A 16153-nucleotide genomic window follows, 5' to 3' on the forward strand; every position below is an offset into this window, starting at 1 on the left:
AGCCCCTTCCTGTGTCCCCCAAAAGTCTGCATACATCTTTGTTAATGCTCTCTCCACTTTTTATTTCTCACTAGACTGTGAGCTAGGAGAAGGCGATGGCAGCCCACTCCAATACTCTTGCCTGGAAAGTCCCATGGGCGGAGGAGCCTGGTGGGCTGCTGTCTATGAGGTCGCACCGAGTCGGACACGACTGAAGCGACTTAGCAGCAGTAGCAGTAGCAGCAGACTGTGAGCTCCTGGAAAACAAGGACAGCTCTGTCTTATCCATCTTTATGTCCTGCTGCAGTCCTGTAGCATAGTTGGCCCTCAGTGAATATTATTGATGTTAGTCAATATCTTTAAATCGATTTGATGGTACCTTTGAGGCCCCAGACAGAAGAGAGTTCTCCAAAGAGAAACATCAGTAAAGTTATCTTTATCCTGGGTCTTATCCATGGACCCCCCTCTTGTAGTAGCTCTTCCTCACATGATGAAGTTTCTGATAGTGAAATCCAGTATGGAAACACATCCCCTTCATTCATACTGATGTTTCTGAGTAGTAATAAGTAGGATAACTCCTTTTTTTTTTTTTTTTTTTTTTTTACTGTTTGCCTAAATGGAAGAGGCTCCCTAGAAAGGAAAATATATGAGGTTTGAGATTTAAGAGACTGAAGCCAATGAATTTCTTTCCCATTGAATTCAGCAAACACTGGGGTAACATAAGGGCCCATGCAGAACTGTAATAGCACAGAGCTAGCAGACATTAGCGCTGCTTTCCTGCTATTTTGTTTACCATAATGAACTGGTCAATAAACATCACAAATTGTTTATCTATATAAATCTTGACAGATTACTCTTTATGAAATCCATTTAGCAAGTGAGGTTTTCCCATAAGGATGAAAAATGAAGATTTTAAACAGATTGTGGGAGAAGCCCTAGCTGTACCAGGAGAGTCAGTGTAATAAAGGTTTCTTTATATTAATATCACAAAAACCATTTATCCTGACAAAATCAATATCACAATTCATCTTAGTTTGGTGTTTCTCTTTCTAAGCTTAAAATGTCTTTTTCTTTATTACACATAATTTTGTTTTAATAAATGTGAAATATATTTCATTTAGGAGATGCTCTTGAGGAAGGATAACTTATAAAATGACATCAAACCTGTAGCTTATTTGCTAAGGAGTCTTGGAAATGTTTAAAATTATATTTGAGAGGCGGAGAAATTTACAGGAATCATTTTGCTTAAACTTTAATTACAAAATTATCCCCAGTGTCCTTTAGGCTAGAAACAACCTATAGTATTCAGAAAAGTCTCCCGTAAACTTCATCCGGGTAAAAATCTCTCTTACTAAAGTCAAGCAATTATAAGAAGTCAGAGAAGTTACATATAAAAAGAGTTGGGATAAGAGACTGTGAAACCGTAAGAGTCATATTTAGTTACTCAAAACACTATGTGGTTTCCTAAGAAGCAGTTTATTTATTCCATTTGGATTTGGAACTTAATATCCCATGGATATTGACAGAGCTGACTTGGAGTTAAGCATGTAGCAGTTAGCGGGAAGAAAATAGATCTCCATCAAGGAAAGGAATTATACACTGGAAACTATTACTCTAAATGTACTGTATGGAAAATAAATGTGATTGTCTCATGAGTGAATGGCAATAAAAGCTGAAATACTCAAGAGACACTTATTCATGAGTGGTGTAGTGATATATATGTGCATTGAGAGAAGCTTGTCTCTTATTGTTTATGCTTACCAATATTATACTAACAGCCGACAAACAATATATTCTAAGTAATAGCATATAATGAAGTTAGGAGCAAATTAAATATTTTGTTGCTTCTGTAATTCCATTTTAATTTCCGTGCATAATTTTCGTCAGCTCTAATACTTAAATAGGCTAAACAAGATATCTGTTTGAGATGGAGTTCTGTCTACACATAAAGGATACTCTGTAGTTGTTCGGAGGGGAAAAATGTACTCTTATCATGACATAAAAAGGGCGAACTACGGTATAGTAGCTTTCGAGACAAACTGTACTTTATTTATTCCCAAGGTGATATTGGTCCATAAAACAAATTTGCAGCTTATTTAGCAGCCTTAGCTTTTATCAGCTTTTTTAAGGGTGTTGAATGATTACCCAGGAGATCACACGGTAAAAGTTGCAGTAAGATGAAGTAACTCTATCCATCCAGTATCTTTATTAGAAAATATAGGTGAAGCCATGCTATGTTGTTTTCAATGTGCCCTATGAAAAGCTCCTCTTTAAAGGTCATGGTCTTCTTATGTGTGATGTTTTGCTTAATGCTTCATGAGGTGCTGGGCTGTGCTGTGCTTAGTTGCTCAGTCATGTCTGACTCTTTGCAACCCCATGGAATGTGGCCGGCCAGGCTCCTCTGTCCATGAAGATTCTCCAGGAAAGAATACTGGAGTGGGTTGCCGTGCCCTTCTCCAGGAGATCTTCCCAACCCAGGGATCAAACTCAGGTCTCCCACATTGCAGGTAGATTCTTTACCATCTGAGCCACTAGGGAAGCCCTAAGGCTTCATGGTGGTACCATCCCAATCTATGACATTAACATGCACTGAGTAAAAAATTCACTCCGAAAAAATAAGTCTTAGTTACTATCATGGAAAAAAAAAAAATGGGTCAAGTGGCTCAGGAGACCTGGCTTTGATCCCTGGGTCAGGAAATCCCCTGGAAAAGGAAATGGCAACCCACTCCAGTACTCTTGCCTGGAAAATCCCGTGGACAGAGAAGCCTGGTAGACTACAGTCCATGGGATCGCAAAGAGTCGGACATGACTGAGCGACTTCACTTTCACTCTCATGGTAAAATGCCAAGACTGATTTTTACAATCAACTTTGAGTCCGAGAAATTTAAGTTGAAATGAAGTTCTTTCATTATGTTTGTATTGATAGCATCTTTTCATAGATCAGAATAATGCTGTATTCTCTCATCATTTTGGGTAAACGAGTTTAATACAAAAGTTAAAAATAATATATAACATATATAAGGCATCAGCAGTGTTTGAACATATCTTCCTCAAACTGTTTTCTTAGTAAAATTTAATCTTTATAAAACTATATAATTTTGACTCTTTAAAAGACTATAGGATTATAATAGGGGGAGCAGTAATTATCAACCCAGTTTTCTATTTCACAGCTTGAAAGATACTTAAAGAGATAACTTTATGGGTGCACATTCAGTCGCTCAGCTGTGACCAGCTCTTTGCAATCCCATGAGCTATAGCCTGCAAGGCTCCTCTGTCCATGGGGTTCTCCAGAGAATGCTGGAGTGGGTTGCCATTTCCTCCTCCTGGATGGGTATCGAATCTTAATTTTCAGCTGTCAGGAGAACTGCTTTTGTGGGATGAGAAGTTTACAGTGTTCTTAATGGAGCAACTAGTATGCAAAATAAGTCACAAGATGTATCATTGCATGTAAAAAAGCAATATAACACTTTCTTGCTATTAATTAAGGTACAAAGAGAAGGCTTTGTAGAGATTTTATTGTGAATGGCATTTTGATAAAGGTATCTTTCTGTTTTATTTTGTATTCGTTTAGTTCAAGAATCTTTTTCAATATACCAGCTAAAACAGACTATTTTATTCCACAGTGTTATCAATAGATGTAACTTTTTCCATGGATTGCTAATCAAAGCGTTATTTTCTTTAATGGTTTATTTGTCTTATTTTCAGATGTCAGCCTTGCAATTGTCATCTCTCAGGAGCCTTAAATGAAACCTGTCACTCGGTCACAGGCCAGTGTTTCTGTAAACGATTTGTTACTGGATCAAAGTGTGATACCTGTGTTCCCAATGCAAGCCATTTGGATATCAGTAACCCGTTGGGCTGTAGCAAAAGTAAGTGAACTCTGGTCCATGTATGAGGCAGCATCACACAGGGCAGTGTCTCATTAGTATTTTCATTGAGAACCCATCAGAAAGCCTTAGGTACAATGTGGAGAATTTAAGTGAGAAGTGGAAAAAAAAAAAAAAAAAAACACTAAATGAAATTTGGGTTCTTTTCCTTGACTGGAGCATTGAATATGGCAATTATCCGAGTAGTGGGAAATTTACACTGGTCTGTTGGAATGGTATTGCTAGCAAGGTGACTAGAGTCTTGGTTTACCCCAGACTGAAGGTTTTCCCAGAATGTGAGACTTTCCATGTAAAATTTAGGATAGCATTGTGAAACTGATATGACTGGTTACCTTGCCACTTAAGAACATTTCCAGGTGATTTCTATAGGAAATGGAAGATTTCTACTTATTTGTTGTGAGTTTTATGTCATTCTATCCTCCCAGTTTTATGGACACTATGCTACTATTAGATGTTTATTGATATTGTAGTAATTATTATCATTATTTGTCACTGCATGTTACTCATGTAATTGATATTCCTTTCTACTTTAAGTTGTTTTAGTTGTTTCAACATCTCTCACATTTTTGCTTTAACTCTTAGAAGCCAAAAGTTACATCATAGTGTCTTTTGACTTCTCAACATTTTTCTTCAGCGCCTTGAAGTGACTTCTCAAGGTCACTTGAAATATGCTACAATTTCTTAGCATATTGGTGATTTCTTTATATTTACTTCAAGATAGTATATCTTTGCCTTTTCCAGAATGCCCAAGAAATGCCTATTAAGAACATGTGGTAAGGATTCCTCAAAAATATAATGCACAATGCATTTCCTGCATTCCTCAATATATAATTCCTCAATAATATAAGCAATAAGGATTCCTCAATAATATAATGCACAATGCATTTCCTCCTTGAGGAATCCCGAGACCATATCATGAGTCACAATGCTAGGAAGTGCCACAAGTCCAGACAAATCATCATAAACAAGCATGCCTGGAACAGTGCTATCTATATTTAAGGGAGGGACAGAGAAGTAATATGATGTTGAGTTCCACAGCAACTATACTAGATTTTGAGGTAGTGAAAGGCAGGGTGTAGCTAATGATTAAAAAGACATATTCAGCTTTTGTTTTATCTTCAGTATCCTGTGTTTCATTGATCTCTCTGGATTTTAGTATAAGTAAAACCATAGGTATTTATGCTAAACTTGGGAAAGGAGTGTAATAACTGCCTTTGTGTGTAAATATAGTCTAAACACCAATCTGGATTCACTGAACATTTAATTAATATTTATTATTCATTGATTAGCTATATAATTGATTGATTTGTGAGCAACAGAAATTCCAGCATATTTCCTTGGTTGCCAGTCATAGAAATCATTTATAATAGAATTGTGACAGTTTTACATTCACATATGGAATCATAGCAATTTTTTGATCAGTTCTGCCACCAACGTTATATGAAAATATAAGCATCTGCTCCATTTTCACTACCTGTGTGCACACCTGAGACACAGACTAGGAATTACACCTCAGGGAAAAGTGGATGGCCTGGTCACAAAACCTGGCCTACATTTCTTAGTAGTGGTAGACATCTACTTTTATGTTAAGATTTTTCTTCTCTGGGCTAAATATTTTTAGTCTGTCCAAATAATTTCAATTCTTAATAGTTAAAAAAAATTGCATATTTATAATCACTCTTTTCTGGATATGGTCCTTTTGACTTTCTATCTCTTTAAAATTGCGATCCTTAGTATGGAACATGTTCGTCCAGCTTCTTATGGTGGTGGTTTTGCTGCTTCTGTTTTAGACTGGGGTTTCACAATGTTTACAAAACAAAGTTGGAAGCTCAGCATCAATAGAGGTAATGCATTTAAAAAATTAGACAGGATTCCTGCCTGTAAAGAAGCACAAAGCACAGTCAAGAAGCATGATGAACACAGTCAGAATAAAAAGGCGTAAATGAAGGGTGCAGAAAAGGGCTAACTGGGATGAATGTGAAGGCGGCTGCTTTCTGTCCTGTTCCATGTTGATTTTCCTGTGATCCTGGCTTTTTATCCCAGCAACAGTCGGAACAATCAACTGCACAAAGATAGGATGCTATTGAAAGGAACGTAGTGCTATCTATTGTTGAAACTGTGAACTACCTCGGGTGTGTATTTTTCTGTGTCTGACTAATTTCAAGAATGCGAAAATAAATAAATTTATATTAAAAAAAAAAAGAATGCAATTTGGGAACCACAGTATTGTAACTATTTTCTTTTACACGGCCGTAGCCATTGACAAAAGCGTAGTGATGCATCTGTGATCTTTTTTAAGACAGAGAATCAGGGTGGGAATCCTAGGATATGCTTTCTAGAATGCAGGAGAATTGAATTAAACTAGTTAGACCTTCTCTCATAGTCTTACTTATTATGTGATTTAGTTTCCTTATTATGTGATTTAATTCTTTCCTGAGAATAACTGTTTTATGCTTTTAAAATGATGGTCATTCTCTTTGATACAGAGACAGAAACAGAAGGTTTTAAAGAGTTCTGCTTTCTGAATGCTCTCCTACTGAATGACATACCATTTGCCCTAAACTTCTGGCTCTGAATTTAACTAAACAAACAAATGTATTTATGTATACACAGGTCATATATGTACTTAAATATATTTTATATCAACTCACATTTATATTTATTCTTGGTTATTTAGCAGTCTTCTTGCATATTTTTATCTCTATCAGAGAGGATCTCATAGTTTTCCTTTTAAAACTATTTTATTGTGATAAAATATCTATGCATTAAGTTTACCATATTAAATATTTTTAAATGTACAGTTTGGTGATGTTAGATACTTTCTTTCATAATGGTGTGCAGCCATGACTACCATCCATCTCTGTTAACTCTCTTCTGCTTGTGAAACTGAAACGCTACACCCATTAAGCAATAATCTCCCTTCCCCACATTTTCCCCTACCTCCTGGCTACCACAATTTTACTTTCTGTCTCTATGATTTTTAATAATCTAAGTATTTCATATAAGGAAGAGCATAAAGTATTTGCCTTTTTGTTACTTTTGTTAGGTATTCTGCTTATTTCACTTAGCATATGCCCTACAGGTTTATCCATATTTTAGCATATGCCAGAATTACCTTCCTTATAAGACTGAACCATATCCCATGACATGTATATACCACCTTTTGCTCACCCATTCATCTGTTAATACACAGATACTATGCTTTAGTTGCTATCATGCTTTAGCTGTTTTGAATAATGTTACAATGAATATGGGTGTACAAAGATCTCTTCAAGATTCTGCTTTCAATTCTACCAGGTATATTCTCAGAAGTGAAATTGCTGAATCTACTTCTAAGCAAAAGTACCTCTACTTTTACTTTTTGGAGGAAGCTGCTTTTCACAACAGCTTTACCATTTTACATTCTTGCCAACAGTGTACAAGGATTCCATTTTCCCTACCAACCATTGTCAACATTTTTTTTTCTGTTTATTTAAAGTAGCCTTCCTAATAATATAAATGTTATCTCATTGTAATTTTGTCGATTCAATGGTTACTTATATTGAGCATCTTTTCATGTGCTTATTGGTTACTTGTGTAGATTCTTTGACAAATATCTACTCAAGTACTTTGCCCTTTGTTAATTGAATTTTTTGTTGTTTTGTTGAGTTGTAGGAGTTCCATATATATTATGGATGCTGATCCCTTGCCAGGTATATGATTTGCAAATATTTTCTTTTATTCTGTGGGCTGCCTTTTTAATCTGTTGATAGTGTCTTTGGTGAACAAATTTTAAAATTTTTGATGGACTCGTATTTGTCTGTTTTTTTCTTTTGTTACCTGTGCTTTTAACATGTGAGAAGTCATTGCCAAACTCAACATTGCAAAGCCTTTTCCCTGAGTTTTCTTATTAGAATCTTATAGTTTTAGGTCTTGCATTTAAATCTTTGATCTAGTTCAGTTAATTTTTATAGATGGTGTTAGGTAAGTTAGGTAAACACACATGCATGGTGTTTGCATGTGGATGTCCAGTTTTCTGAGTTTCATGAATAGACTTTATTACCCCTATTGTGTGGTCTTGGCTTCCTTGTCAGAAATCATTTGGCCATGTAGGTGGGTTTTTATTTCTGGACTCTATTCCCTTGGTTTATACATCTGTCTTTATTCCAGGGCCACATTATTTGATTACTGTAGCTTTGTTGTATGTTTGATATCAAAAAGTATACATCTTCCAGTTTTGTTCTTTTTCTAGATTGTTTTGATTATTTTCGAGTCCCTTAAGATTGCATATGGACTTAGAGTATTTCCTACTTATTTTTTTGTTTGTTTGTTTTAATTTTATTTTATTTTTAAACTTTACACAATTGTATTAGTTTTGCCAAATATCAAAATGAATCCTACTTTAGCAAAAAATGTCACTGAGATTTTGACAAAGATTCTATTAAATTTTTAGATTTCTTTGGGTAGTATTGGCATTCAACAATTTTAAATCTTCTAATCCATGATTGGGTGTGTTTCCATTCCTTTATGTCATCTTTAATTTCTTTCAACAGTTTTATAATTTTTGGTGTGTCTTTTATCTCCTTGATTAATTTAATTCCTAAAGATTCTTTTTGATGCTATCGTAAATAATTGTTTTCATAATTTTCTTTACAGACTTTTCACTGTTAGTGTATAGAGATACTGTGGACTTTTGTTTGCTGTGCCTGCTGTTCTGTTGTATCTGACTCTTTTGCAACCCCATGGACTGCAGCCCACCAAGCTCCTCTGTCCATGGAATTTTCCAGGCAAGAATTCTGGAGTGGGTTGCCATTTCCTCCTCCAGAAGATCTTCCAGAACCAGGGATTGAACCCATGTCTCATGCGTCTCCTGCATTGAAAACAGGGCTACCTGGAAAGCCCACTGATTTTTATTTATTGACTTTGTATTGTATTTTGCAGCATTCCTTAATTAATTTATTAGTTCTAAATGTTTTTTGTGTGTGTGTGTGTGTGGAATTTTTAGGGTTTTCTACATAAAAGATCATCTATAAACAGATAATTTTCCTTTTTGATTTGGGAGTCTTTTATCTTTCTTTCATGTCTAATAGCTCTGGCTAGAACTTGCAGTACTATATTGGTTGAATAGAAATGATGACAGCAGAAATCCTTGTGTTGTTCCTGATCCTTGAGAAAAAGCTTTAACTCTTCAACCATTGAGTGTGATATTTGCTGAAGCTTTTTCATATATGAATTTTATTATTTTCCTTCTATTCCAGTTCATTTACTTATTTTTTTGAAAGGGTGTGACTTTTATAAAATTGTTTTCCTGTATCAGTTGGGATGATTATGTGGTTTAATTTTTCCTCATTCTGTTAATGTGGTGTGTTGATTGATCAATTTATGTGTGTTGAAACATCTTTGCATTCCAGGAATAAGTCCCACTTGATCATGATATATCAGTTCAGTTCAGTTCAGTCGCTCAGTCGTGTCCGACTCTTTGCGACCCCATGAATCGCAGCACACCAGGCCTCTCTGTCCATCACCAACTCCCAGAGTTCACCCAGACTCACGTCCATCGAGTCAGTGATGCCATCCAGCTATCTCATCCTCTGTCGTCCCCTTCTCCTCCTGCCCCCAATCCCTCCCAGCATCAGAGTCTTTTCCAATGAGTCAACTCTTCACATGAGGTGGCCAAAGTACTGGAGGTTCAGCTTTAGCATCATTCCTTGCAGAGAAATCCCAGGGCTGATCTCCTTCAGAATGGACTGGTTGGATCTCCTTGCAGTCCAAGGGACTCTCGAGAATCTTCTCCAATACCACAGTTCAGAAGCATCAATTCTTCGGTGCTCAGCCTTCTTCACAGTCCAACTCTCACATCCATACATGACCACTGGAAAAACCATAGCCTTGACTAGACAAATTTTTGTTGGCAAAGTAATGTCTCTGCTTTTGAATATGCTATCTAGGTTGGTAATAACTTTCCTTCCAAGGAGTAAGCGTCTTTTAATTTCATGGCTGCATCTCCATCTGCAGTGATTTTGGAGCCCCCAAAAATAAAGTCTCACACTGTTTCCACTGTTTCCCCATCGATTTGCCATGAAGTGATGGGACCAGAAGCCATGATCTTCGTTTTCTGAATGTTGAGCTTTAAGCCAACTTTTTCACTCTCCACTTTCACTTTCATCAAGAGGCTTTTGAGTTCCTCTTCACTTTCTGCCATAAGGGTGGTGTCATCTGCATATCTGAGGTTACTGATATTTCTCCTGGCAATCTTGATTCCAGCTTGTGCTGCTTCCAGCCCAGCATTTCTCATGATGTACTCTGCATATAAGTTAAATAAGCAGGGTGACAATATACAGCCTTGACGTACTCCTTTTCCTATTTGGAACCAGTCTGTTGTTCCATGTCCAGTTCTAAGTGTTGCTTCCTGACCTGCATATAGATTTCTCAAAAGGCAGATCAGGTGGTCTGGTATTCTCATCTCTTGAAGAATTTTCCACAGTTTATTGTGATCCACACAGTCAAAGGCTTTGGCATAGTCAATAAAGCAGAAATAGATGTTTTTCTGGAACTCTCTTGCTTTTTCCATGATCCAGATGACGTTGGCAATTTGATCTCTGGTTCCTCTGCCTTTTCTAAAACCAGCTTGAACATCAGAAAGTTCACGGTTCACGTATTGCTGAAGCCTGGCTTGGAGAATTTTGAGCATTATTTTACTAGCGTGTGAGATGAGTGCAATTGTGCGGTAGTTTGAGCATTCTTTGGCATTGCCTTTCTTTGGGATTGGAATGAAAACTGACCTTTTCCAGTCCTGTGGCCATCATCCTAATATATTGCTGAATTTCATCTGCTAGTACTTTGTTGAGGATATTTTTATCAATTCATGAGATATATTGTTCTGTAGTTGTCTTTTCTTTTGCCTTTTTCTGGCTTTGGCATCAGGGAAATATTGGCCTCAGAGACTGAGTTAGGATGGGTTCCCTCCTCTTTAAATATTTGGATAAGTTTGAGAAGAATTGGTATTGGTTTTTATTTAGTTTGATATACTTTACCAAATAATTCATCAAGTCCAAGACTTTTCTTTGTTGTAAGATTTTGATTACTGATTCAATTTCATTACTAATACAGGCCTATCCAGATGCTTTATTTCTTTGTGATTTAGTCTTGGTAAGTTTGTCTTCCTTGGAATTTGTCCTTTTAATTGAGATTATCCAGTTTGCTGGTGCACAACATTATGAAGATGTTTAATATCACTTAACTGTACATTTAAAAATGGTTAATTTGCTAAATTTTATGCTATATTTATTTTATCACAGTAAAATTGCTTTAAGGAAAGCTATAGGATCCTCTGTAAATAGAGATTTAAAAATGTTAATGATAAAAAAGGATAAATATAAATGTGAGTTGAATATAAAGAAGATTTAAGTACATATATAACCTATGCATATATAAATATCTGACTGATTACAAAAAGCGTAAGGTTAGAAAAATAAAAGGATAGAGTACTGGCTTTTAATTCTTCTTAAAGTCCTTTTGATCTCTGAGGGGAGTACTTGCAGTAGGGCAGGTGGTTGAACAATGGCCACTGTCCTTTTTGTCTGCAACTCTGTGATAAGAAGCAACAATCAGCAATCAGAGCACAGATTCCCAGTATTTGGACAAAAGGGTCTTTTTGCCCACTCTGGTTCCTGCAGGCTGTGTGCACTCTGTTCCAGAAACACGTGCACAGCTTCCTTTCATGGAGCAGGGGTAGGAGATGGATACTTCTACTGTACAAAGAGCTGAAATTGATCAAAATTAACTGCAATTTACCATTCAACCCTTCCCCTGGAAGTTACAAGCCTTCAATAGACTCCAGAGTTCCAAGGTAGTTACATTCGATTCTGCCAGTGCAAACTGTTGTCTTGGTGGGAAAACAGATTCCTGGTTCTTCTTACACTGCCATCTTCCCAGAAACCTGTCCATCTCTTATATTAACAGCTTTATTGAATTATGATTTATATATCATAAATTTAACCATTTTAAGTGTACGGTTTGTTGAATATCAGTAAATTTATTGTTGTGCAAGCATAACTATAATCCAGTCATAAAATATTTCTATCACTTCGGAAAAGTTCCCATGGACCCATTTTCAGTCAATTCCCACTTCAGCGTATAGCCTCAAGTAACTCATTATCTAGTTCCTGACACAATTTCGCCTATCTAAAATATTTTATAGAAATGAAATCATACAATATTTAGGTTTTTGTATCTGACTCCTTTCTCTTAGCACTGTATTTTTGAGATTCATCCATGTTTTTATTTATCTCAATAGTTAATTCCTTTTAATTGTTGAGTAAGATACCATTTACTATAGTTTTTTTAATCCATTGAGTTGTGCATACAAATTGTTTCCGGTGTTTATCCATTATGAATAACACTATCATGAACATATGGGTACAAGTCTTCACATGGACATGTTTTTATGTCTCTTAGGTTTGTCTTAGAATATAGTGAGTATATGGTGAGTGTGTTTGGAACTTTTTCAGAAACTTTCAAGTTATTTACCATCATGGCTATACTATTTTGCATTTCTACCTGCAATTTTTGGGAGATCCAGTTTCTCTATGACCTCAGCAGCATTTGGCATTGACCATGTATCATTATGGACTTCCCTGGTGGCTCAGACAGTAAAGAATCTGCCTGCAATGCAGATAGACTTGGGTTCCATCCCTGTGTTGGGAAGATTTCCTGCAGAAGGGAATGGCTACCCACTCCAGTATTCTTGCCTGGAGAATCCCCATGGACCGAGGAACCTGGCAGGCTGCAGTATATGGGGTTACAAAGAGTCAGGCATGACTGAGTGACTTTCAGTATATCATTATAGCCGCTTTATGTGTGTGAAATAGTAGTATCTCATTGTAGTTTTTAATTTTCATTTTTTTTTTTTACTGACAAATGCTTTTGAGTACCTTTTCATGTTTTTATTTACTGTTCCTGTGTTTTCTTTGGTAAAGTGTTTTTTATGTCTTTTGCCCATGTTTTGAGTTGCTTATCTTACTGAGTTAAAGAATTTCTTTATATACTTGAGATACTAATTGTAACTATTTCCTCCCATTTTGTGAATTATATTTAAAATTTTATTAATGGTATGTTTTTAAATCCAAGAGCTTTTAATTGTGATGAAGTGTAATTTACCAAAGTTAATTTTTTTTGTTGGATCATAACTTTTTGCATTTTATCTAAGAAATTATTCTTGACCCAGTGCAACAAAGATTTTATCCTGTATTATCATACAAAATTTTATATTATTAGCTTTCACATTAGGTCTATGATTAGCTTCTTTCTTCTTTATTTCATTTTTATTTTTTGAAACATGGATATTCAAATGTTCCTTTAACGTACTTTAAAAATGATTATTACCTTTCCTTATTAAACTATCCAGGTATATAGGCAAAAAATCAACTGACCCAATGGCTAACATTATACTCATATTCATATAGTTCAGTTCCGTTACTCAGTTGTGTCCGACTCTTTGCGACCCATGAACTGCAGAATGCCAGGCCTCCCTGTCCACCACCAACTCCCGGAGCCTTCCCAAAGTCATATCCATTGAGTCGGTGATGCCATCCAAGCATCTCATCCTCTGTCATCCCCTTTCCTCCTGCCCTCAATCTTTCCCAGCATCAGGGTCTTTTCAAATGAGTCAGCTCTTTACATCAGGTGGCCAAAGTATTGGAGTTTCAGCTTCAACATCAGTTCTTCCAATGAACACCCAGGACTGATCTCCTTTAAGATAGACTGGTTGGATCTCCTTGCAGTCCAAGGGACTCTCAACAGTCTTCTCCAACACCATAGTTCAAAAGCATTAGTCTTCCTTGATATGACACAAAAGTCATAGGAAAAAAAAAAGGAAAAAGGTAAATCTGAGTTCTTCAAAATTCAAAATTTTGGCATCAAAATACACTATTAAGAGAAAAGACAACTCACAAAATGTGAGAAAATAATACAAATCAATATCTGATAGGGGATTAGTATCTAGAATATTATAAAGAACTACAGCTCAACAACAAAAACCAAAGAATTTAATTTAAAAAAGGACAAAGGATTTGAATAGGCATTTTTGAAAAAAATATGCATATACCCAATAAACACTCGAAAAGATACTCAATATCATTGCTTATTAGGGAAAGCAAACCAAAGCCACAATGAGATACCATTTTATACTCATTTAGATGCCCCATCTCAAAGTACGTAAAATAACAAGTTTGGCAAGGCTACAGAGAAATTGGTACAGTTATGCATTGCTGATGTGTCTGTAAAATGGTACAGTCATTGTGGAAAATATTTTGATGCTTCCTAAAATGTTAAACATGGAATTACTATATAGTCTAGCAATTTTTCCCCCTTAGGTAAATACTGCTAAGAATTAAAAGCAGTAACTTAAGCAGATATATGTATACCAGTGTTCATGTAACAATAGTCACAATACTCAAAAGGCAGAAAAAACCTAAGTGTCCATCAAAAGATAAGTATATAAGAAGAATGTGGTATATACACACAACTGAATATTATTCATCCATAAAAGTGAATGAAATGCTAATATACATTATAATGTGGTTCCCAGGGACAGAGGAGCCTGGTAGGCTCTACAGTCCATGGGATCACAAAGAGTCAATCACAACTTAGTGACTGAGTATGCACAATATGGTTAAACTTTGAAAACATTATACTAAGCAGAATAAGTCAGACATGAAAAAAATGTATTACATAATTGCATTTATATGAGTTACCTAGAATAGGCAAATTCATACACATACACAGGGCTTCCCAGGTGGCGCTACTGGTAAAAAAAAAAACCCTTTTGCCAATGCAGGAGACACCAGAGATGTGGGTTCAATCCCTGAGTTGGCAAGATCCCCTGGAGGAGGACATGGCAACCCCCTCCAGTATTCTTGCCTGGAAAATCCTATGGATGGAGGAGCCTGGTGGGCTGCAGTCCAGGAGGCTACAAAGAGTTGGACATGACTGAGCACACACATGATACACACATCGAAAGCAAAGCAGTCATTAACAGAGGCTGTGGGAGGGGAATGAAAAGTTGTTTAATGGGTACAGAGTTTCTGTTTAGGAAAATTAAAAAGTTTTAGAAATGAATAGCAGAATGGTTACATAACATTCTAAATGTACTTAATGCCTCTAAAACATACTCTAGAAATGGCTAAAATGGTAAATTTTGTTAGTTATGTATTACCACATAAGAAAGTCAATTGATCATACTAAGTCTCTCTCCTAGTCCATTTATCCTTTTGTCTCTTCTCATGCCATGTTGTTCTGATCACTGTAGCTTTAGTCTTGATATCAGGACCAACTTCAATATTTATCCACATAATATACCCACATATTTGCCACTTCTGTTTTTTTCTACCTTCACATGATTCAATATACTCTGTTTATCATTTCCTTTTAGCTTGATGGATTGCTTTACTATTTTCAATCTGTATCCAGTATTTCTAGGTTTTGTAGGGCTAAATTGCTAACAATGAATTTTCTTAGGTTTTTTTTTTTAAATACTGGAAAATATCTTATTTTTGATGAGTAGTTTTTTCTAGATAGAGAATTCTTGGTACCAACTTTTTTTTTTTTTTTAGGACTTTAAATATGTCATTTTACCACATTCTGGCATCCATTGTTTCTGTAAGCCTTTAGTTGTATTTTCCTTTGGTTGTGTATGAATCATTTTTCTCTTGCTGCTTTCAAGATTTCGTTTTTGTCTTTCTCAGGTTTGATTGTGCTGTGTTGAGGTCTAATCACTTTGTGTGTGTCCTGCTTGGATTCATTATGCTTTTTGGAACTGGGGATAAGTGTTTTACATGGAATTTGAGAAGTCTGAGTCAATATTTCTTCAAATCTTTTTTCTCCTTTCTGTGTCTTTTCTCTCTTTTGTGGTTCATTCCTATTGCACATATGTTGGCCCATGGCATATCTGACATTTTCTCTCAGGTCTCTGAGGCTCTTTTCACTTTTGTTCATTTTTTTCTTTGTTATTTGGATTGGATAAGTCATATTGGTATATCTTTAAGTTCTGTTTGTTGCTTTATATCAAGTTTACTGATTCTTGTGTTAATATTTATTTGTCGTGCTGGGTATTAGTTGCAGCATGTAGGATCTTCAATCTCTTTTGCAGCACATGGGATCATTGGTTCTGACATGCAAGCTCTCAGTTGTGGCATGTGGGATTTAGTTCCCTGACCAAGAATCAAACCCAGGCCCCCTGCATTGGAAGCATGGAGTCTTACCCACTGGAGGACCATGGAAGTTTTTTTTTCTTCTTTTTCTTCTGATTT

General features: G+C 35.9%; 1 protein-coding gene across 1 annotated transcript in view; it reads left to right on the plus strand.

Annotated features, from left to right (window-relative positions):
• Positions 1–16153, plus strand: part of USH2A (usherin) — a 940802-nt gene that overhangs the window by 244396 nt on the left and 680253 nt on the right. The window contains exon 17 of the mRNA XM_044943197.2: positions 3685–3848. Coding sequence (XP_044799132.2) covers positions 3685–3848 — 164 coding nt within the window. The remainder of the gene's footprint in view (positions 1–3684; positions 3849–16153) is intronic.

This window comes from Bubalus bubalis, chromosome 5 (genome assembly GCF_019923935.1).
Source record: "Bubalus bubalis isolate 160015118507 breed Murrah chromosome 5, NDDB_SH_1, whole genome shotgun sequence".
Taxonomy (NCBI): domain Eukaryota; kingdom Metazoa; phylum Chordata; class Mammalia; order Artiodactyla; family Bovidae; genus Bubalus; species Bubalus bubalis.